Below are 25,094 nucleotides of genomic sequence, written 5' to 3'. Positions count from 1 at the left end.
AGTTCCCAACCACAATGTATTTATTCTCCATAAGGCTGAAGTACCCTGCCATGCTATATTTATTAGATCAATTCACAGTTAGAAAATACACTTAAAACACTATTAAGGATAATAGTGGGCCAAAGGGCTTGTTTCCACGCTGTATCTCGAAATTCTAAATCTCAGCAGATCTGGCAGCATCTCTAGAGAAGATGGATGGGTAACGTTTCAGGTCAGGACCCTACTTCAGATTGAAGGAGACTTCAATCTGAAGAAGGGTCCTGATTAGAAATGTTGCCCATCCAGGTTCTCCAGTGATGCTGCCTGATCCACTGAGTTACTCAAGCAATTTGTATGTTTTTCCTCATGATTCTGTATGCAGTAGCATATGCTGTTCCTAGAGTCTACCAGAAAGCATAAATTACTTACTACTTTATACATACTGAACAAAAACATTTAATTCACTGGCTCTTTATTTAGAACTCTGTTTCCTGTGCTCTTTTTAAATTCTTCTGTACTCGGGCTCCTGCACTCCATAATAAATGAAATGGTACAACTAACACATACGCAAGCCAATGATTAATATATAAAATCCCACCCACTAAACTACAGTGAACTAAAAGAACATGCATTTTTTTTGTGAAAAAGATGAGTGTGGAGTGGAAGAGTGGATTTAGCAGGCAAATGATGAGTGTTGAAAAGGAAAAGAACAATACCCGAGCAAAAGACCGATTTATCAATGTCAGATGCTCTTTGTGCCAAGGTGGGGTGGAGGAGGGGCGAGTAAGTTAAGGGCTAGAAAGGCACAAAGAAAAAGTTTATTAAAAAAAATAGGATCTTGAAGAAGTCACAGAGAACAAAATTCAAGAGGAGCTGGAGAGAGATACTTTCTTGTTTGGAAGCAACGCACTCCAAAAGCACAAACAAGCTTCCTACAGATGACCAACTCGGGATCACTGCCTTTTATCCATAAAAACACAGAATATATCCTGCCCTTGCTCCCAATTAAGTGCACGATAAAAATATCAACACGTACTGGCACTTCGTCATTTATGGGTGGTTGAACAGGCAGGGCGTGCAATGTATTCTGGTCAACTTTCCAAATTGCGTCTATGTTTAACTACAGCAGGCCAGTGAGATTTGGCACTGTTTCAGGTGCAGACACTCATGCTGCAAGTTAAACAAAATTGCAAATTACAAAATTGAAAAGCCATGCCACATCAAATGTAAGGGTTGAGATTAGGAGATCAAGTGTAAAGAGACAGGACAGAAGACAGTATTGATCGAGATTACTTCCTATTTAATAGATCGTAGCCGGAAGAAGTCTTCTGCAAGGTCAAAATTTCCAGTTATTCAGTTTGATAAACCTCAATTTTAGCAGACTGATTCAAGGAGGTGGTTATTGCAACAATTCATAACACGATGCCACACCGTTTGCTGAAAGTCGCTACATTTTCCACAGCATTGAAGCTATTTATTAGAAGCAAACTATATGAAATGAACGGTGACGGCAGTTTTATTATTGGTCATTGATATTGCTCCCACGTTAGCCAATGCTAAATCTGCGTCCTCGTCTAAAACATACAAAGATACTAAAACAGTGCACTTGCTCACATGCCCGTTCCAAAAGGTTTTTAGAAGTGAAAATGGGTAAAAATTATAGTACAAACCGGAAACAATCAACTCTAACCCAATATCAACGATATTTTTACAGTCAGTCTTAAATAAAAGTCGGCTAATGTACAAGTTCAACTCATTCGGCAGTTATATTTGAGCTTACAACTTATGGCTGTGCAGGAACAACAGCGATTAAATTAACACTATAAATTAAAAAAAAACAATAAATTAACACTAACCTTGTTTGAGCCGAAAAAGCGTTCTTTCAAGCTTGTCATGACGATTCAAGTACAGAATTCGAACTTGGTTACGATATGGCATGTTTTAATTTTTAACGTGCCTGCTTCTCCACAGCAAAAAGTAAATAAGGTAAAATTGGCAATCCCCTAAAAACGTACACAAACGGAGAGTGCATCAAGTGGACGTTTCTCCACCGTCAACATTTAACAATTGCATTATAATAAATTCCATACAGTGTGGACGAAATGGGAACAACAGCAGCAGCGAACGACTGAGCTGAAGCAACACCAAACCCAGCAGCAATGCTCAACTGAATTTCCTCCCACAAGATTGTTAGCTTGAGAAATGGGAGCCGGATTTAGCAATAGGCACTGGTTGGTGCAAGCGCAGTAGGTAGCAACGCTGTGACCATCGCCACTGAACGAATGGGCTGCATGACCACTGAGATCAGCACTGCTGTCAGCTTTAGGTGCAACCAACGGCGCCGCTGTTTTATACACCTCCACCACAGGCTCTCTCCACCCTCTGACCACTGCAACCTTCCCACACCCTCCGTCTGCCCCCTTCCCCTCAATCCTAGTTTGATCTTTCTGTACCGACCGGATCTCGTACTCAACTAGGGCTGTCTCTCCACTCTGGCCGCCCCACTACCCCCTGCTTAGGAAAGTCTTCTGTTTATGAAAGACACAACATCCTTGAGTAACTCGGCGGGGTAGGCAGCATCACGTTGTGCATTTTATTGGTAAACCAGCGCCTGCAATTAATTGCTTCTACTGTTTCCCGAGTTGTTTACCCTTTGCCACTCTCTTTCACCACTCCTGGGCTCTCTCCACTCTTTGATTTCCACCCACCATATACACCCATCACACACTCTCTACCCCTTGAATTCCTCACCCTTCATCCCACCACAACCGTCGCCGCTTGGGTTGTCTCCACTCTGTGACCCCACTACTACACCCCGGCCCATAACCAAACCGATCTCTCTACCCTTTGAACCATCCTCCCACCCCGACCTCTCCACCTTCTGAACCCCTTCCCTTCCACCCCATCCCATCCTCTTTTCCCTCGAAACCCCCTTCCTCTCATCCCCTCCTTTGAACCTTTCCCTTCCCGTCCTCTCTCCCCTCTAAACCCCCTTCCTCTCATCCTCTCTATCCTTTGAACCTTCCCATCCTCAATACCCTGATTGCCCCTTCCCTCCCACCCCATCCCATGCTCTCTATCCTCTAAACCCCCTTCCACTCAACACGTTGAACCCCCCCCCCCATCCCATCCCTATGGGGTCAAGTTGGGAAAAGGGGAAGTACAACGGCATCTGGGGGTCCTTGTTCATCAGTCAATGAAAGTAATCTGTCATCTGCAGTTCCCTCTTAAACAATGAAAGTAAGCATGCAGGTACAGCAGGCAGTGAAGAAAGCGAATGGCATGTTGGCCTTCATAGCAAGAGGAGTGGATTATAGGAGCAAAGAGCTTCTGCAGTTGTATAGGGCCCTAGTGAGACCACACCTGTGTGCAGTTTTGGTCTATAAATTTGAGGAAGGACATTCTTGCTATTGAGGGAGTGCAGCATAGGGTTCACAAGGTTAATTCCCGGGATGACGGGACAGTGATATGCTGAGAGACTGGAGTGGCTGGGCTTGTAGACTCTGGAATTTAGAAGGATGAGAGGATATCTTATTGAAACATATAAGATTATTAAGGGTTTGGCATCGCTAGAGGCAGGACACATGCTCCCGATGTTGGGTGAGTCCAGAACCAGGGGCCACAGTTTAATAATAAGGTGTAGACCATTTAAAAAGGAGATGAGGAAACACTTTTTCATACAGAGAGTTGTGAGTCTGTGGAATTCTCTGCCTCAGAGGGCGGTGGAAGGCCGGTTCTCTGGATACTTTCAAGAGAGAGCTAGATAGGGCTCTTGAAGATAGAGGAGTCAGGGGATATGGGGAGAAGGCAGAATGGGGTACTGATTGGGGATGATCAGCCATTGAATGGTGGTGCTGGCTTGTAGGGCCGAATGGCCTACTCCTGCACCTATTGCCTATACCCCCTCCCTCCCACCCACCCTACCTTCTGATTACCTCCCTCCCACCCATCCTCACTTCCTGGATTACCTGCTCCCTCCCATCCTTCTGATTACCCCCCTACCACCTATGCCACCCTCCCTACCTTCTGATTACCCCCTCCCACCTACCCCATCCTCTCTACCTTCTGAATCCCTTCCCTCCCTCCCATGCTCTCTACCCTCTGAACTCCCACCCTTTGCTCTCCACCCTCTGAGCACTCTCTCCATCACACACCCCAAGCTCACTACATTTTGACCCCAATCTCCCCCGCCAGACCCTGCATCGACTTCAAGGGTCTCTCCCTCTGACCCTCACCGCATCTGTGCTCCGTCCACCTCCCCAGACGTCTATTATCCCCCCCAATATTTATATTGCCCCCTCATCCCCGGCAGACCTTCGCCTTCACCCTCCCTCCACCGCCTCAGCCCTCAAGGTGACCCACCCGGGCCCAGTGAGTGCCGGACCTGGGCCGTAGCCTCCCCCTCTGAGTCAGGGGATCCCCAAGCAATCCCAGGCCCTCTGAGCCATCACCTCCCGGGGGCAACTAACTCCTCAGCAACGGGAAAACGAACTGATGCAAAAAGAAAATAAAACCTACCAGGTACGTTATGTCCAGCCGATCGGAGCCCGTTGCCCCGCACAGGCCTAGTGCAGGATGAGCGCCGCCATGTTTGTGCGGGGCAGACGCAAGGCTCCTCCCAACACCCTGCAGCAATCCTTCATGCACTGCTCACCCAAGCTGCTGCCTTGCCTCTATTCCTAGCTGTTTCCCATTACCCACAACTTGACATCTTTTTGCAGTGAAGTCTTGTGTGTTGGGGAAAAAAATGCAGCCCCCCCCCCAAAAACTGTCTGTGGCTCAATCTACTGTGATGTCACTGCTGTAACATCATGACTGTATGACTGTAAACCTCAATTGGTGAAGGTGACATTGACCTGATGCATTACTGTGCAGAATTACACTGGTACTGCAGCGTGGAAATAATCATAACTGGAGCATTTGCAAGTCGGATCGCTAGTAAGGAAAGCAAATGCAATGCCAGCATTTATTTCAAGAGAATACAAAAACAGGGATGTAATGCTGATGCTCTACGAAGGGCTGGTCAGACCGCATTTGGAGTATTGGGAGCAATTTTGGGCCTCATATCTGAGGAAGGATGTGCTGGCGCTGGAGAGAGTCCAGAGGAGGTTTACGAGAATGATCCCAGGAATGAGTGGGTTAACATATATTGAGCGTTTGACGGCACTGGGCTTCTACTTGCTGGAGTATAGAAGGATGAGGGGGTACCTCATTGAAACTTATCGGATAGTGAAAGGCCTGGATAGAGTGGATGTGGAAACGATGTTTCCACTAGTGGGAGATTCTAGGGCCAGAGGTCATAGCCTCAGAATTTAAGGACTTTCCATTAGCAAGATGAGGAGGCATTTCTTTAGTCAGAGGGTGGTGAATATGTGGAATTCATTGCCACAGAAGGTTGTGGAGCCCAATGGATATTTTAACTTTTGTTTTAGTTTTAGTTTGGAGATTCAGTGCGGAAACAGGACTCTTGGCCCACCGAGTCGCACCGACCAGCGATCCCCGCACATTAACACTCCTACACACATTAGGGACAATTTTAGTTTATACCAAGCCAATTAACCTATAAACCTGTGGGAGGAAACCGAAGATCTCCAGAAAACCCACGCAGTCACAGGGACATACAAACTCCGCACAGATAGTACGCATAGACGGGATTGAAACTGGGTCTCTGGGGCTGTAAGCTCTGCAAGGCAGCAACTCTACTTCTGTGCCACCATGCCACATGATAAGGCAGAGATAGATAAATTTTTGATTAGTACGTGTGTCAGGGGTTATGAGGAGAAGGCATGAGAATGTGGTTAGTAGGGAAAGATAGATCAGCCATGATTGAATGGCTTAGTAGACGATGAGCCAAATGGCCTAATTCTGCTCATATTGCTTATGAAGCTTGTCGCTGAACTCACCCGGAGATCTGTCAGGCTGCAGTTTCCAATGGACACATGTAGATCCTCACCTGACCCCATCACCAAAGTAGGATGGAAATAAATAAACTCCTCTGATGATGATGCACAGCCTCCTGATATTGAATTTGGAGTCCCATGGCCTCAAAATCTCAATCACAAGCATGCTAGCGCAGGTTTTATGATTGGGTGAAGGCCTGATATTAAATGAAAAAAGCTGCAGATGCTGGACATCCGAAGTAAAGACAGCAAATGTATAGTTTTTTGATTGAAAGATACTGCAGGGAAACAGGCTCTTTAGCCCACCGAGTCCACACCGACCATTGATCACCCACTCGCATTAGTTCTATATTATTTCACTTTTGCATCCACTTCCTATACAGTACGGACAATTTACAGAAGTCAATTAACCTGCAAGCCCCCATGTCTTTGGGATGTGGGAGGAAACCGGAGCACCCTGACCAATGAAGGCAAGGATGCCATATGTCATCTTTACCACTCTATCCAGTTGTGTTAGTACTTCTATGGTGCTATGGAATTAGACCCCAAGATCCCTCTGTAAGGGTCCTGCCATTAACTATTTACTTTCCTCTCACATTGTGGATGATCATCATATATCAAATTGTGCAGTATATATAATATATAACAAGGCTTTGGAAAATCCCAAAGAAGGCATTTTCGATATAATCTATTTGACTGTGACAAAGAACATCATAGTCTTTCTGCAATGTTTTGCAGCATTTGGTTTGGTTTCTCACATCATTTCCTTCTGACACCTCCCCACATCATTCTTGTAAAGTTTGAAAAGCCTGTCTTTTCAGACGTTTCGCTTGACTGCTTGTAATACAGATCCCCACAGGTAATGCTCCACAGATTGCTTTTTGGCTGAAAATCTGATCCCTTAACCTTGAATCTTGGAATCAAGTTCACTGCTGTGAATTAGAAAAAATAGTTGTTCCAATAATGGATGTTGGAATGTCTCAGAGAAACGTAGAAAAGGTGCAGGAGGAGGCCATTCGGCCCTTCAAGGCAGCACCGCCATTCATTGTGATCATGGCTAATCGACCCAATCAATAACCCGTGCCTGCCTTCTCCCCATATCCATTGATTCCACTAGCCCTTAGAGCTCTATCTAACTCTCTCTTAAATCCATCCAGTGACTTGGTCTCCACTACCCTCTGTGGCAGGGAATTCCACAAATTCACAACTCCCTGGGTGAAAAAGTTTTAAATGGCTCAGTCTTAAATGGCTTCCCGTTTATTCTAAGATTGCGGCCACTGGTTCTGGACTTGCCCAACATTGGGACCATTTTTCCTGCATCTAGCTTGTCCAGTCCTTTTATAATGTTATATGTTTCACTAAGATTCCCCCTCATCCTTCTAAACTCCAGTGAATACAAGCCTAGTCTTTTCAATCTTTCCTCATATGACAGTCCCGCCATCCCAGGGATCAATCTCGTGAACCTACGCTGCACTGCCTCAATCACAAAGATGTCCTTCCTCAATTTTGGAGACCAAACCTGGAAACAATACTCCAGATGTGGTCTCACCAGAGCCCTATACAACTGCAGAAGAACCTATACTGAAATCCTCTTGTTATGAAGGCCAACATTCCATTAGCTTTCTTCACTGCCTGCTGTACCTGCACGCCAACTTTCAGTGACTGGTGTACAAGAACGCCCAGGTCTTGCTGCATCTCCCCCTTGCCTAACCTAACCCCATTGGGATAATAATCTGCCCCCTTATTTTTGCCACCAAAGTGGATAACCTCACATTTATCTATATTATACTGCATCTGCCCACTCACTCAACCTGTCCAGGTCACCCTGCGACCTCCTACCTCCAACCGCATCATTCTGTAATTCTCTGCAGATAAACAGTACAGCATGAATCACTGTTCATCAATGACTAAACCATTCCACAACCTCACGCTTTTTGTTCGATTTTCGAACAAAAGTTACCAACAAGACCAACATTTATTGTACAGCCCTGGAGGTGATGACAATATCAAATAGGATGGTTTGAGGTCAAATTGGGACTGTGCTTACTTAATTCCATTCTTTTGAAATGATGCTATATAGCAATGCTAAGCACTTTAGTCCATTTGCAATTTTATCCCAATCCATCCTCCTCTGTTTTGTCCAGGAGTTAACTATCTAAATCAAAGTGGTGATAAAGTTCCAATCAAAAGATTTGCCATAAATAAATATAAAATCCACATCCTGGTACATTCAGCAGGTCCATGGCAGTTTCTTCATCACCAGGACTGTAGTTGTTCCAGAAGGCGGTGCACTAGTTCCATCCTACGCACTAGGGACAATTTACAGAGGCCAATTAACCTACAAACCTGCATGTCTTTGGACTATGGGAGGAAACCCATGCGGTCACAGGGAGAATGTGCAAACTATGCACAGTCAGCACCCGTAGTTAGGATCGATCCCGGATCCCTGGTGATGTGAGGCAGCAACTCTTCTGCTGCGCCATTGTGCTGCCAGATCCTGAAAATAGAATTTAAAAAGTTGTCTGGAATGGTTAAGAAATTGGCTAAACGACATACAATGTGAAAGCCGTAATAATAATCCACAGTGAAGTACCAAGCGAGGCGTTCCAGCATCCATTATTGGATCCACTGATTTTTCTAATTCACACTAGTGAGTTTGATTCCCAGATTCAAGGTAAAGCAATCAAATGTGCAGCCAAAAATTAAACATTGTAACATTACCTTTACAAGAGAGATACATTTAATTGTCATTTGGACCCCTTGAGGTCCAAACGAAATGCCGTTTCTGCAGCCATACATTACAAACACATAGACCCAAGACACAACATAATTTACATAAACATCCATCACATTGGTGTGATGGAAGGCCAAATAAACTTATCTCTCCACTGCACTCTCCCCCCCCCCCCCCCCCCCCCCCCCGATGTCAGAGTCAAAGGCAAAGCCCCCGGCGGGCGATGGCGATTGTCCCGCGGCCATTAAAGCCACGCCGGGTGGTGCGAGGTCGCACACCGGGTCTTGGTGTTAGAGCCCCCGGCGTGCGCTCACAGTGTCCCGCGGCCATTCCAAGCCGTGCGGGGCAGTGATGTTAGGCCCCGCTCCAGGAGCTCTTCGACCCCGCAACTCGGGCGGGGGAAGTCGCCGTTGCGAGAGCCCTGAAAAGCGGTCTCCCTCCAGGGAGCCGCGGGCTCCCGGTGCCGCCGTCCGCCAGACCCGCAGTTGCAGCCTCCGAATCTCCGGTAGCAGCAGGTGGAGGTGGAGCATACCATTTATCCTGTATCTGTACACTGTGGGCGGCTTGATTGTAATCAGATATGATCTTTATATTGACTGGATATCACACAACGAAAAAGCTTTTCACTGTACCTCGGTATATCTCACCATAATAAACTCTATATTGCAAGCAGTCAAGTGGAAATGCTGGAAAGACAGCTTTTTTTCATACAAGTGATTCCACTGTTGGTTCATCAGATAAAAGTCATTGAAGCATGACGTTGAACTGTGAGAACGAGGTTTGGGAGACAGGTGGGTGACAGGTTCAGATTAGTAGAAACAAGGAACTACAGATGCTGGTTCACAAAACAAAGACAACGAGTGCTGGAGCGGGTCAGGCAGCATCCCTGGAGAACGTGGATAGGTGACGTTTCAGGTCGGGATCCTTCTTCAGACTGATTGTGGGGGTGGGGGGGAGAAGAAAGCTAGAAAAGTGGAAGGGCAGAAGAAAGCGTGTCAGGTAAAAGGTGAAAACAGGCAAAGGGGAGGGGTGGGCTTGATAGGCAGATGGTTGGATGAAAGCTAGAGACAAAAACAAGATGCTGGGGCAAAAGGAAGATTTACAAATTGTGAAGCTAGAGGAAGGAGGAATGGGGCAGTGGAGAAATAGGTGCAATTATGGGGCGGTTATTAGAGGTTACTAAAATTGGAGAATTCAATTGCCGTTCCATTGGGTTGTAAGCTACCCAGAGAGAATATGTGCTGTTTCTCCAGTTTGCACCTGGTCTCACTCTGGCGACAGGAGTAACAGGTTACTTTAGGACTACCTGCTGGTTCAACATTAGTCCCTCCTGTTATATGACGGCCCAGAGCCCCGCCTCAACAGTGAAACTTGATGCCAAGTCTTTCTCTCTCAGGCAAGGGAACGTCAATTCCAAGTCCCCATGTAAGTATGAGTGCACTTAAACGTTTTGCGATCTCAGACCGTGAACATGCATTTACCGGTAACGTTAATTCGCTGCAAGCCTTTCAATGATGTGGAATGTACTTGTGGGCGAGGGGGACTCCGGAGAGGAAAAGTGTTCGAAAACGGAGGTGATGATAGTCACCTTGAGGAACCACACTTTGCTCGTTAAAAAAACAAGTTAACATCAGACCATGTTCAGGTGGAACAACGAGCATTTCAAAAGTTACTTTCTCCGGGTTCTTCGTGCTTTATTTTCATTTCCCCGAAGCCTCCAGATTGCAAAGGCAATCCTTCTAATCTACTGGATAATTTATTAAACGTGCCGCTCTCGCATATCAACCCAACCGCGCTGGAAATTCTCAATGTCGCTAGAATACTCCTGAGATATGTCTGGATAGTTCTCAGAACACCGTTATAAAAATGAAATTAAACAAAAAACCCAAGCAGGACAGACAATATCTGTGAAAAGTTAACTGATCATGTTAAAAAACTGATCATAATCCAGGAACAGTAACACTTTCTGGTACTTCAATAGTACTTTATTTGTAACCTGTACCGAGCTACTGTGAAATGCATTTTTGTATACAGTTTAGACCATACCACCACGTAGATACATCTTGGATAACCACAGTACAAGTGTATATATAGTAGGAGTACACTGACACAGTAGAAGTACAGATGCTTGTTTATACCAAGGATAGACACAAAGTGCTAGAGTAGCTCAACAGGTTGTGCGGCATCTCTGGAAAAATGGATGAGTAATGTTTTAGGTTGGGACACTTCTTCATGTGGGAGTCACCAGATTTGGCACATTTTCAAGTCCCAGTTGTTATAGGTGCAGAGTTCTAGTGTAACAGCCTTAGTTATTCACTGGCTTCTCACTAGCCGCATACTGACACAGTTCAAACATTGGCAGTAGACACAAAATGATGGAGTAATTCAGTGGGTCAGGCAGCATCACTGGAGAAAAAGAACAGGTGATGTTTTGGGTCGAGACCTTTCTTCAGACTCCAATGGCAAAACCATTTAAAAAAAATTCAATTTACAGCAAAAGCAGGGTCTCAAGCCTGTGCACAACCACTAATGGGAATAGTTTCAAGCTAGCCTGGCCAGGCAATTACCCACATCAACCAAAGCTGAAGAAGGGTTTTGTCCCGAAACGTTGCCTATGTCCTTCGCTCCATAGATGGTGCTGCACCTGCTGAGTTTCTCTACCTTCAACCAAAGCCAGTTCAACTTTGTCTTTCTTTAAAGTGATTATTTATGCTGGTAATATTCGAATAGTTAAACTTGTGGTGAGGGATGAGATGCCTCCTGTTTATGATGAACCGAAGCCAGTGAACGCATTGTGCAGCCCACCCACTGAAATAAAATGTATTCCTATTGAATAATCAACCGTGGCCTTGCTAATCAGCTAACAAGAACCTGTTCTGATTATATTGTGCCATTAACAGCAAGGCGCGTTATCAAATCCAGCTAATCAGATATTAAACACTGGGAAAATCATCCCCCCCTCCCTTGGTTTTGCCTGGTATAATGGAAGATTTAGATTAAAAATAAACAAAACAAGATTAAACACTGAAATGAAAACAGAAGGTGCTGGATATACTCAGCAAGCCATGCAGCATCTGTAGATAATTTATTAATTAATGTTTGAGGTAATTGATCTTTGTCAGAACAGAATTATGCCCTGCTACCTGTGCAGTAATTCCACTACTTCCCGCTTATAGAGTCGTACAGGATGGAAACAGGCCCATCATCCCAACTTGCCTACACCGACCAACATGTTGCATCATCACTAGATCCACCTGCCAGCGTTTGGCCCATATCTCTCTAACCCTATCCAATCCATGTACCTGTTTAAATGCTTCTTAAATGTTGTGATAATGCCTGTCTCAAATACCTCTTCTGGCAACTCATTCCATATACCCATCACCCTTTGTATAAAAAGGTTACCTCTCAGGTTCCTATTGATTGGTTCCCATCTCATCTTAAACCTACGTCATCTGTACTGATTTTGCCTACTCCAGGCAAGGGACTCATTGTGCTTACTCGATCTATTCCTCTCACAATTTTGTGCACTTCTACAAGATCATCCCTCATTCTTCTGCGCTCCAAGGAATAGAGTCCTAGCCTACTCAACTGCTCCCAATAGCTCAAGTCCTTGAATCGTGGCAACATCCTTGTAATGTCCTGGCAACATCCTTGTGAAAAAAGTTCAGATATCCAGCTTCTGTAGTTTTGTTTAGATTTTTAGGTCAAATACTGCACTTGCTCAATACTCTGGGAATCTTTGCCATTTTAATTTCTCAAATCGATCAAAAGGAGCAATCTAATGGTAAGGAATTGGTAGTGTGTAGACTGCAGAGGTCATTATTTTATTTTTTACAATCCTTTCCTGATATTCTTCTGCAATATAATAGCCTGTTTTTCATGATACAGAATACTGGCCATCAATTATGGCATTGTGCCTCCACAGGAGGAATTTGTTCTTTAGACTATTGGTATCGATATCACCACTGGCACACTGTTGTTAGTTATGCATGGAGATTAGTGAGCTGTGACAATCCTCGGATGCAACACTTGTGGAGGGTGTACAGTGACACTTTTCTACTAAAGATCAGACATTCTCTTTTTTCACACAGAGAGTGGTGAATCTCTGGAACTCTCTGCCACAGAGGGTAGTTGAGGCCAGTTCATTGGCTATATTTAAGAGGGAGTTAGATGTGGCCCTTGTGGCTAAGGGGATCAGAGGGTATGGAGAGAAGGCAGGTACGGGATACTGAGTTGGATGATCAGCCATGATCATATTGAATGGCGGTGCAGGCTCGAAGGGCCGAATGGCCTACTCCTGCACCTAATTTCTATGTTTCTATTTCAGTCTCCTAGCATCTAACTTACTTGTGATGACACAGGCGGGCATTAGTCTAGCTCCTAACAAAATGATCCTATCAATTTTCTTCCTGTTCTGTATCTGTGGCCTTCCTACTTTCACTAACATGCTCATCAATCACCTTTTATTATTTTGCCACTTACCAACATGAAGGAGTATCTTAAAGTAGCTTAAGTCACTTTACGATCTTTGTTAAATGAAAGGAAATGTACCTGGCCACAGGGATAATATACAAACTCCAAACACTCAGGAGCCAAGGCCAGCATCAAACACAAACCTCTTGAACTGTGAGGCAGAAAAATCAACTGTTGTGCCACCTAAGGAGAAATTATGGTCAATTAATTAAAACACGTATTAAAGGATTAAACTAATTAAGAAAAATGAGAATTAAGTGCTGATGATATTGATTACATTTAATAGGCTGGTTTAAATACGTTCAACAGTAAATCGGGACCACAGTAGAATCTTTTATACTGTGGCTAAAGGTATGTTTGCGACATTGACCTTTCTATGATCTTCACCATGTAAGCCCGTAACATTCTGCCTGTCAGAGGAAAGATCTTTAACTTGGGGTTGATGAACAGGGCTATAAATTCTAAACAAAAATCCAAAGCCTCCGTATCCTGATATATCGTTGTAGAATTTCAAAGATGGAAGGAATTAAACCTACCTGCAACGTCCTGGTCAATACAAATAGCGTTACAGAATGCAAAATGTAGATGAACCGGCTATTCCTAGTATACCAAGATTACAGATTAAGTATCACTACCTATAATATATAAATAGTATATTAGAGTAATTACATCAGATAATAGTTAATAATGATTGTGTTTGATAGGGTACCGCATTGCATTGGATGTACAGCATAAAAACCAAGCCATTCAACCCAACCAGTCCATGGCAGTGCTTATGCTCCACCTGAAACTCCATCCACTTTTCCTCATCTACATCCATTAGTAGAACCCTCAGTTCCTTTCCCTCACATCATATTCATTTTCCCCTGCAAGTTCCATATTTTCCCCTGTAAGTTCCACATTCTCACCACAAAGTTTTGTTTGAAATATTGTCGGCTTCTCAGTGATTATCTTATGAGTTATGCTCTTCCAACTCGTGGAGCTATTCTCTCTGTATCTACTCTATTGAAATCCTTGATAATTTTAAAGTACTCCATTGGGTCTCCTCCTCAGCATCGTTTTTTTCCAGAGCAAAGAGAATCATTCTGTTCATTCTTTCTTTAAACATCTTCACATTTCTGGTATTGTTCTTGTAACTCTTTGTTGCAATGCTTCTATATCCTTTTCCTAATATGGCAACCAGATTGTATGTGACAATCCTCAGTGTGATCCAGCCAAGTGTGATCAATACAATCTAGCATAACCTCTCTCATTTCCAATTAATTCTCTCCAAAAATATACCTCTGTGCTTGGTTTGTCCTTTTCTTAATGATTCGATCCTGGGTTCACTCCTGACTATGGGTGCTGTCTAGACTGAGTTTATACGTTCTCCCTGTGATCATGTGGGCTTTCTCCAGGAACTCCGGTTTCCTCCTAGCAACATAGAAACATAGAAAATAGGTGCAGGAGTAGGATTTCGGCCCTTCAATATGATCATGGCTCATCATCCAACTCAGTATCCTGTACCTGCCTTATCTCCATACCCCCTGATCCCTTTAGTCACAAGGACCACATCTAACGCCCTCTTAAATATAGCCAATGAACTGGCCTCTACTACCTTCTGTGGCAGAGAGTTCCAGAGATTCACCATTCTCTGTGTGAAAAATGTTTTTCTCATCTCGGTCCTAAAGAATTTCCCCTTTATCCTTAAACTGTGACCCCTTGTCGTGGACTTCCCCAACATCGGGAACAATCTTCCTGCATCTAACCTGTCAACCCCTTAAGAATTTTGTAAGTTTCTATAAGATCCCCCCTCAATCTTCTAAATTCTAGCGAGTACAAGCCGAAGCTCGAATCCAAAGACACACAGGTTTGTAGGTTAATTGGCTTTGGTAAAATTCGCAAATTTTCCCTAATGTATAGAATAGTGCTAATGTCACGGAGTGATCACTGGTGGCCACAGACTCAGTGGGTCAAAAGCCCTGTTTCCGTGCTGTATCTTTAAGGTTTAAAGTATAAAATTATGCAAACCTGTGGCACAACTTGTAGAGATCAGTGCATCCATATTGCCAAATATCTTTGTTCCTCGAGCACACCTTCCAAACAATATGCACTTTCTAATTTTCCTACCAATGTGTACTAATGTGCATTTATTGGTGTTGAAATTAATTTGCAAATTATTTACACATTCTGTAAGTTTATTAGTGTTCCTTGTACTCTGTTGCGGTCTTCCTCAGTACTGACTGCCTCTCACCCCACCCAGTTTAATTTCATCACAAATTTAGAAATTATGATTCTAGAATGCATATTGTGAATGTAAATTGTGAACAGCAGTGGTCTGATCCTTGTGATCCTAAAGACGACCTCTCACCTTGCCCAAATGGGAATAGTTACACTTTGCTCACACTCCCATTTTTTGTCTTGAAGCTAGGTAGCAATCAGTTCTACTACTAGTCCCTTGACTGGAATATCTGATTCTACTCATTAGTCTACTTTATCAAAATTCTTTGAAAATCAAGATAAATTACATTTACAACAGCACCATTGTTTAATCCCATGGTAAAATTCCAGTGAGGTCAGTCAAGCAAGAGTTTCCCTTTGTTAATCTTGGCTAATTATTTATTATTGTATATTTTTGTCCCTGGATCTTCCATTATCTCATTCAACAGTGATCTCATTATCTTTTTTATACCACTCATGTTGACCTGTTTGTGATTCCAAGGGCATGTACTAAATTAGCTATCCTTGACATCCTCTGTTACAACATTTTATTTTATAAAGTATTATAAAATATGTGCCCCTTGTATACATTAGATGTTTTTTTCAAATTTAATTACAATCCACCTAGCCCAGGGGCTGTAAAATAATTGAGTTTGATGAACTTTTTAAATGTGTTCTCCTTTTCCATCTTAAAAGCAGACATTTCATGACTTAAAATCCAGTGCCTCCTTCCCTTGTAAATACCTAAATGAAATACTTTTAAAATATTTCTTGCACCCACTAATTATTAATGATTGTTGATCTTTTAATAGAATTTCCATTCCAATTCCCTTTTTTCATTCGACTCAGTAAAATGGTTTACCATTTTATCTTGTGGCCTTTGAGAATTGATTTAATTAATTAATTAAAATTGAATTAATATAATTATTTTCTGATCCCTTTGTGCACAATAGCCAGGACAACTCCAATGCTTTGATTCATTTTAATGTAATTGGACCTAATTTAAGCTCCTAGGACGAGTCAATTCAAAATGACATGTAGTGACAAAATGACAACCTCAAGTAGTGCCATACCCTCTCAATTTAGTTTAGTTCAGAGATACAGTGCAGAGACAAGCCCACCGAGTCCGCACTGAGCAGCAATCCCAGCAAATTACACTGGCCTAGACACGCTAGGGACAATTTACACTTATATCTGGCCAATCAACCTATAAACCTTTAGGTCTTTGGAGTGTGGGAGGAAACCGAAGATCTCGGAGAAACCCCATGTGGTCACGGGGAGTACGTACAAACTCAGTACAGACAGAGTCCGTCGTCGGGATCGAACCCGGGTCTCTGGCACTACAAGCGCTGTAGGGCAGTGACTCTATCGCTGTGCCACCAAGCCACCGCCATGAATCGTACGTTTTCAGTGTGCCTAGGATGCAGGTTGGAGTTATTGTCGACTGGTTTACAAGATTGATGACATTGTACAGATCAGTATGCGTGCACTGCTATTGTAACTGGAGTAATCTCAAGAACAATTTAAGGATAAATCTGAGGGGATTATGCTTTACGGCAAGGTTCCTGATATCTATCTTGGTGTGGAGGAGAGAGGGTTGCAACAGTACCTGATAGTCACATACCACACTGAAATTACACTTGTGCAGAAGTTCCCAAAATTGATTTGCTGTGACCCTCTACAGAGGCATTTTTAATCCCACTTCCACTCCCATTGCTTTCATCAAACACATTGAATAATTTGTATTTATATTTGAAACTCTATCTTCTAATTTTACCCGTTCCTTGAACTCCTCATGGTCTCCATTTGAAACCTAATAACTGGTGTAAGCAAGTCTTTGGATCAATATATAACTCATTAACTTCTGACTCACAAACGTGACAAGGTTGACACCAGGAATAAATTAGTTATTTGTTAATTATGCCAAATTAGTTTTAATTAAGAGATTCTTAATTATTACTGACAGTGTCAATGTTACTATTTTCTTGCTAAAATCGTTTTTGTTCTCAACAGAAATTAACACCAATTAACACAATTCTCGTCTGATTCCACACTAGTATGGGACTGCACTTTCGTGATCTGCTTGCTGTGCTTAGCATCTTTGTGGAATCTATTGCTGCCTATGGAAATGGTCAAGTGACTGTGGCTTGTGACTCCATGATCCCAAAGCATGGGAGCATTATTCAGAAATCACCAAGTCCTGCCATTATAACAGTGGACAAAAACGTGATCAACGCTAGTGATCAGATAAGAGGTACAGGTTAAACAGCTTAAACAGCTTTGTGATTACAATTAGGTATTCTTTTCAATTTTAATTCTTTTTTTTTTTCAGATGTAAAGTAAAATATATCAGAGTATACATTCTTAGGTGTGGTGTAAAAATATTCAGAATACTCTTTGTAGTTTCCAGTTTGCTTTCATAGTTCAAAAGTTACAGGAGCGGAATTAATTCAATTCAATGACAAATAAAGGATTCAATTAAGCCATTCGGCCCATCAAGAAGTCTACTCTGCCATTTAATCATGGCTGATCTATCTTTCCCTCCCAACCCCAGTCTCCTGCCTTCTCCCCATAACCCAAAACACCTTTAATAATCAATTTTTCTACATACTGCTGTGGGATGGAATATACAGCAAAGAAATAGGTCATTTGACTCGACTGATTTATGGCACCATTTGTGCTCCATGAGCCCAAATATATGTTTTTTCTCATTGATTTTGCTTTCCACGACATTCGGAAAAACTGACGTGACGGCTTATTTCAGCTTTTGAAATGGTCATCTTTAATAATAGTGACTGTTTGTATGCTAATGGCACTTTATTTCTCTCATGTACCGAAGTGCAATTCTTTTTTATTTACAGTTCAGTACAAGTATCACTATACCTAAGCACTCATATACATCTTAGATAAGCATCTCAGATACAGTACAAGTGTATAGCAGTAGTACATTGAGATAGTATAGTAGCAATGTTACAAAATTTTGAGATTTAAAAAATCAAGTCTGCAATTTATCCAATCAGATAAAGCATAAAAAGAAGTTTAATTTGACACCTAATTCACTTTCATATCTTCAGTATTAAATAAGTTATGGCCATTTTCATACTCGGAAATTAGCATCTTGTTCCCTATACCGTCGATGCAGTGCGCCTAGACTGTGGAACAGCATCCCTCTCCTCATCAGAACTGCCCCTTCCATCGACTCCTTTAAGTCGAGGCGCAAAACCTATTTCTACTCCCTAGCATTTTTGAGGCCCTCTGAGGGGGCGCTGTAAACAGTTTATGAATGTAATGTTTAGGTCTGTGTATCATTGTATGTAGCACATTAGTACCTGCATTGATGCATAGACTTTGGTCAACGCGAGTTGTTTTTAAATGTGCTATACAAATAAAATTGACTGACTGACTCTCCCGCAGCTTGTCTGCTTACCGGCCCTCTACCCGGGTCCCCAGTGGGCGAGCCCCCGGTCCCTGGCGGGTGGACCGGGTCCCCACCCCCAATATACCCATAGCCCTGCAAATGTGTTCCTTTCACACCCTTATCCCCACTCCATCTTTGACACCTCAGGCTGTGCATTGCAGGCCATGTGCTGTGTAAGGTGTTTGCAGGTACCATCACAACATTTAAGAAACATTCATCTCTCAGTGGACTCTGTGCTTTCCTACTCTGAATCTGTTTTCCCTTGCTTACAGTCACCCTCACTGTGAGACAGTCTGGAACGTCATTCCAAGGTTTTTTTCTACAAGCACGAGATGCTGCCGACCTGAATGTTGGGCCACTTGGAACCTTTACTTTAATTGACGACAAGAACACCCAGCTCTTGACGTGTGCGGATGTAAAAGTGCGTATGCCATTTTGTGAATTTTAAAGATGGTACGGAAGTTACAGGATCAGTAAACAATGTTTTGTTTTTGATTCGAGGCAGGCTGTAGTTGTCAATGGCAGGGTCATCATTTGTTCATCATTCCCATAAGTCCTTAAACTGCAGAGCAGAAATGATCAATCATATCGCTGAAGTTCTGGATTTGTATTTTCCTCCTACAAAAATCATTTGTGAACCGGATGGGTATTAAAATCAGATTCCATTAGTTTTGTGCATCCTCCGGATATTTACCCAGATTATTGAAAAGAAACCTCCAGCTAATGATGGTGGGATTTGAACATATCACTCTCGATCATTGCATCTAGCTTGCTAGTTCATAACCTTTATGCCGTTACTCAAATTCTAGTACACATCCTCGTATGTTAATCCAGTGGCTCATTGCATGATTTAGAGACAGTTTGCACAGACAAATATAAAGGCAAAAAAGGAAGAAATTCACTTGCATAAGATAGACACAAAAAGCTGGAGTAACTCAGCGGGACAGGCAAATCTCTGGAGAGCAGGAATGGATGGACGTTTCGGGTCAAGACCCTTCTTCAGATGTCTCGACCCGAAACGTTACCTACTCCTTCTCTCCAGAAATGCTGCCTGTCCTGCTGAGTTACTCCAGCTTTCTGTGTCTATCTTCGGTTTAAACCAGCATCTGCAGTTCCTTCCTACACAATTCACTTACATAGCTCTTTAAACAAAGTGTGCTTTTAAAATGAATTGACCCGGAGTCATGTAATTTTGCACATATTTCCAGATACCTCAGTGCTCTGATGGTTTTAGTCATGCAGATCATGGTCAGTGTTGTGGGAACCCTCAGCTTCCCAGTCTCGGGATCATTCCAGGCTTCTGCTGATGATCTTTGCCACGGTTTACAGTTAGCTGCTCACTGTTGCTAACTAATGAGGGAGATCACCTAAACACAAACTCTTCAGCTTGGGGGAGCAGATGGAAGTGGCACAGTCATTTATCTGATTTGGAGGCTCCCCTAAATTGGGGCATTCAATGTTTAGGCACTGATAGCGACATCCGTATATGTACCCTGCCAGGAGCATCCGCTGGGTGACACATTGGTGCAGCGGTAGAGTTGCTATCTTCTAGTGTTAGAGACCCGGGTTTGATCCTGACTATGAGTGCTGTCTGGATGGGGTTTGTACATTCTCCCCATGACCGCGTGGGGTTTCCGGTTTCCTCCCACATTCCAATGATGTACAGGTTTGTAGGTTAATTGGCTTCAGTAAAAATTGTAAATTGTCCCTTATGTGCAGGATAGTGTTAGTGTATGGGGATCGCTGGTCGGCGTGGGCTGCAGGACCTTTTCCAAGCTGTATCTCTAAACTAAAATAAGCCTGTAGCCCCAGTGAAAAATAAAAAATGCTGGAGATGTTCAAGAGCTCTGATGAAAGGCCATTGATTTAGTCTTTGGGATACAGGTCGTTTGGCCCACCGAGTCTGCAACAACCAGCGATCACTACACTAACCTACACACACTGGGTAAAATATCATTATCATTATTATCATTATCATCCTTTATTGTCATCTTGCAAAGAACAGTTGTACAGTGCAAAATGAGAAGACGTTTCCGAGGGAATACCGGAGCATCGCACATAAAAACCTAAACATTTCACGCATAAAATAAAAACAATTAAAAAAAAAAAAGTAAATAAATAAATAAAATTATTACAACTTACCAAAGCAAATTCACCTACAAACCTATATGTCATTAGAGTGTAGGAGGAAACGTGAGCTTCTGGAGAAAACCTAAGCGGTCGCAAGGAAATCGTGCAAACTCCATACAGACAGCACCCATAGTCCGGGTCGAACCGTGGTCTCTGGCGCTGTAAAGCAGCAACTCTACCGTTGCGCTACTGACACAAAAATGATGTGAGAACAATTTCTAAGTCAAGTATTTTGATGTAGCTAGTTTATTTAACATACATCTTATGGTGATCAATGTCTCTCTTCCATAGGACTCAGCAGTCAGTCACACAAGCTCATCAGGAAAACACACAGTTGAGGTGCTTTGGAAGCCACCCAGTCCAAAACCAGATCACATCCAATTCTTGTAAGCATGGCAGTACAATTAGCAAATAATATTCACTGAATAAATTAAACTGTAATTATGCCCTATAACTTGTCACATTATTCAGAATGAGCATTTGTTGCACGAACAAAACATAAGGTGACAGTACTAAAGGTGTGGGTGCAACGTCCAATGCTTAAACGTTGAATAGCTTTGGTTTAGGCACATGAAGAGAGAGGTCCTCAAACATTGTATTTGCTCAGGGCCTTGCTGCTGTAAAATACATATGATTATAAGAAATGTTTAAGAAAGAACTGCAGATCGAAGGTAGACAAAAAAGCTGGAGAAACTCAGTGGGTGAGGCAGCATCTAGATGCAACCTCACCTGCTGAGTTTCTCAGCTTTTTGTCTACCTGTGATTATAAGAATGTGGATGGTAGATATGTGGAACAAGCTACCAGAGGAAGTAGTTGAGGCAGGTGCTATCAGAACGTTTAAAAAAAACATTTTGCCAGATACATGGATAGGATGGGTGTAAAGGGGTATGGGACAAACGTGGGCAAGTGGGACAAGTGTTGACTCGCATGTTGGTTGGCATGGGCAAGTTGGGCCGAAGGGCCTGTTTCCACACTGCATGGTTCTATAAGGCCCATCGTATTGTGCACATGCACTCTGAAAATAGGCTGATTTGGGAAGTGCGTTACAAGACTAGGGTGTGATAAGAGAAGGGGGAGCAAATCAGTCATGGAACAAGAAGCAGGAGATGAGACATCAAGTAATGGACATTGACACATCGTTGGGGTAGGATGGCCAGCAGGAGAGTTGAGATCAGAGTCACTCAGAAGTTAGTAGGGTCGGTACTGTGTTGGTGATGGCGTGGTGAAAATGGGTGGGGAGAGTGGTAAGTGACCTGCAGTTTGGTACTCCAGGGGTCAGGTCATAGATCAGTGGTCAGAAAGGTGGCAATTGGTAGAGGGACCATTATATTTTCACATGATGAGGTGGTAAGTGTCACTCACAATCTAGAAGAGAAGAATAACTGAGATGTAGAAACAAGTAACTGTAGGTGGTGGTTTACAAAAAGGGACACACATTGCTGAATTAACTCAGCCGGGCAGGCAACATCTCTGGAGAATATGTTTGGGTCAGGACCCTTCTATATCTGAGACATCTCACACGTCCTTCAACTTTCCATATACCTTTATTCAACCCTATCCCCCCCCCCCCCCCCCCCCCCTTGTCCAATCCCTTCCCACCTCTATCCGACATAGCTTGCACACCCTTCAACTCGAGTCTGAAGTCCATCATCTGCCTATCTACACTAGTCACACCTGCCTGCATTTGTGTCGTATCCCTTTAAACCTATCCTACCCATGTACAGTAGTACCTGTCCAAATGTTATTTATACTTTTTGATAGTAACTGCCTCAACTACCTCCTCTTGTAGCTCATTCCATATACCGACCACCCACATCTTTATACTCAAATATATTTTACAGAAGCAAGGCCCTGAGCAAATAAATGTTTGAGGACCTCTCTCACACTTCTCTTTTCATGTGCCTAAACAGAAGCTATTCAATTTTTAAGTGTTGGAACTTGCACCCACACTTTTAGTACTATCATCTTATTTATTGCCTGTTACCTGTATCAACGTATTACCTGCCAGGCTTTGTCCTGCCTCACCTCTTTTCCCTGGGTGTTCTGGTTTACTTCCACAGTCCAAAGATGTACAGGTAGGTTTGTAAGTTTATTAGACAGTCTGAAGAAGCATCGTGACCCAAAACGTCACCTATCCATTTTCTCCAAGGATGCTGCCTGACCCTCTGAATTACTCCAGCATTTTGTGTCAATCTTTGGACTTTCTAGCTTAAAGGCAGGCTTCAATTCAGGAGCTGGACACAAAATGCTGGAGTAACTCAGCAATTCTGGCAGCATCTCTGGAGAAAAGGAATAGGTGACGTTTCGGGTCGAGACACTTCTTCAGACTGAGAGACGGGAGCTCTGGGTGAATTAACATTGTCCTATTCAAAAAGTTGATTCACTAAACTATGGGTGAAGATCAAAGATGAACGGTTATCCCAACCCCACCTCCCCACCCTACATTCCCACCACCATCTCGCCAATGATACATTTATTTGTTTTTAAATCTAGTTTAGTTGGTTTAAAATCTAAAACAAAATAGCACAATTGTAGTAAATTTCTACATTAATCTTACTTTTTTTCTTTTCAGGGCAACCATAGTTCAGAGGTTCAATATTTACTGGGTCAAATTACGTGGTCCAACAGTCTCACAAGTAAATGCTCCTCCTTTGTCAAAACAGCCTACTCCAGAGTCTCCACTGATACTACCAACCACCTCCCGGCTAACCAAACCTGTAAGTGCTCTTCAAAAAGGCCCCAACTAAGTTGCACTAGCTTCTCATTTTCACCCAACAAACAGCTAACAGTGGCCTGTTTCCTTTATCATCTTTACTTTTTTGCATATCTTTCATTCATTGTTCTTTATCTCGATACATCGTCATCTATATCTCTCCTTTCCCTTATCCCTAACCAATCTGAGGAAGGGTCTCGACCCGAAACGTCACCCATTCCTTCTCTCAAGAGATGCTGCCTGTCCCGCTGAGTTACTCCTATCTTTTGTGCCTATCTTCGGTTTAAACCAGCATCTGCAGTTCCTTCCAGCACACGCTTACAAATTAGGCTTTCTAGTTCAAAATGGAAAGTTAAAATGGAATCTATAGAGTTAATATCGATGTATGTTTAGAGCAGATGCACGGACATTTTTCTGAATTTGATTTAATTGATTTATTTTGGGTCTTTCCAAATGCGATGTGAACCATCCCAACTAGAGAGCAGTCCTGAACTACGATCTACCTCATTGGAAACTCTCAAACTATCTTTGATCAGACTTTAAGGTACACAAAAATGCTGGAGAAGCTCAGCGGGTGCAGCAGCATCTATGGAGCGAAGGAGATAGGCAACGTTTTGGGCGAAGGAGATAGGCAACGTTTTGATAAGACTTTACTGGGTTTACCTTGCATTAAACATTATTCCCTTTATCATGTATCTGTACAGTGTGGATGGTTCGATTGTAATCATGTATTGTCTTTCTGCTGATTGGTTAGCACGTAACAAAAGCTTTTCACTGTACCTCGGTACACATGATAATAAACTAAACTCAACTCAAACCCATCTCAACAATATGGCAGACTAGAAAGTTCATGGTAATACAATCCTGGAAAGGCATCTATTTGAAACTGATTATATAATTTCTGTGTAACCATCAAATTAGTTTATGTGGTTTTGAAAACTTTGAATTACTTTATCAAGCCTAATTTTTACTTAAAATTATTCATTTTATTGAATGACCTAATGTCAAGCTTTCAAGAAATAAAATGGAATTCAATATTTTGTCCAACATTTTTCTATATAGGGATTTCTATCTTTGATACCTGGTTATTTCAATCATTTTTCTGGATAGAAAACAAACAAGCTTTTTTTTTTTTTTTAATACCCTATATTGCTCCTTGTTCTCTTCAAAAGAAATTAAAATCCGACAGGTTGTAAAATTACAGTTGCAAGCTGAAACTCTTTGGTTCCTATTTGCTTGCTCATATTAAAATTTACCCCTTTAACTGTTATCTAGGTACTGAACAATTATTGGTCCTATGGAAATATTTTCATCATGCAATGGAAATTGGTTACATTTCTGGATAAAAGTGGATTGGCGAGTAGCTTGAAACTGCCATCTACACTAGTTTTGGGAGATCTTTTGTCTAGTCCTGGTATCGGGACAGCAAGTCAGATAACTTATTCCAGGAAAGATTTTGCCTATTTATTCTGTGGCACCTGAAAAGACATGTTAATTTGGTGGTGTACAATGAAACAATATACAGTGTTTTCAAGACCATGTCTGAA

General features: G+C 42.5%; 2 protein-coding genes across 3 annotated transcripts in view; one reads left to right on the top strand and one right to left on the bottom strand.

Annotated features, from left to right (window-relative positions):
* The window catches only part of agla (amylo-alpha-1, 6-glucosidase, 4-alpha-glucanotransferase a), a 96,332-nt gene extending 91,626 nt beyond the window's left edge, over positions 1-4,706 (bottom strand). The window contains exons 1-2 of one of the 2 annotated variants that reach the window (XM_055641491.1): positions 4,498-4,706; positions 1,836-1,982 (exon numbers count right to left, since the gene is read on the bottom strand). In XM_055641491.1, coding sequence (XP_055497466.1) covers positions 1,836-1,917 — 82 coding nt within the window. In that variant the 5' untranslated portion in view covers positions 1,918-1,982; positions 4,498-4,706. Of the gene's footprint in view, positions 1-1,835; positions 2,216-4,497 lie in introns of those variants that run through there. The other variant, XR_008724103.1, reaches the window with a different exon arrangement.
* Positions 4,707-9,767: 5,061 nt separating this feature from the next.
* The window catches only part of LOC129701308 (ferric-chelate reductase 1-like), a 36,793-nt gene continuing 21,466 nt past the window's right edge, over positions 9,768-25,094 (top strand). The window contains exons 1-5 of the mRNA XM_055642474.1: positions 9,768-10,038; positions 17,343-17,539; positions 18,976-19,124; positions 21,125-21,219; positions 23,407-23,551. Of these exons, the coding sequence (XP_055498449.1) occupies positions 17,344-17,539; positions 18,976-19,124; positions 21,125-21,219; positions 23,407-23,551 (585 nt within the window). The 5' untranslated portion in view covers positions 9,768-10,038; position 17,343. The remainder of the gene's footprint in view (positions 10,039-17,342; positions 17,540-18,975; positions 19,125-21,124; positions 21,220-23,406; positions 23,552-25,094) is intronic.

The sequence above is a fragment of the Leucoraja erinacea genome, chromosome 10 (assembly GCF_028641065.1).
Source record: "Leucoraja erinacea ecotype New England chromosome 10, Leri_hhj_1, whole genome shotgun sequence".
NCBI classification, from domain to species: Eukaryota; Metazoa; Chordata; class Chondrichthyes; order Rajiformes; family Rajidae; genus Leucoraja; species Leucoraja erinaceus.
This window is presented reverse-complemented; position numbering and strand designations above follow the sequence as displayed.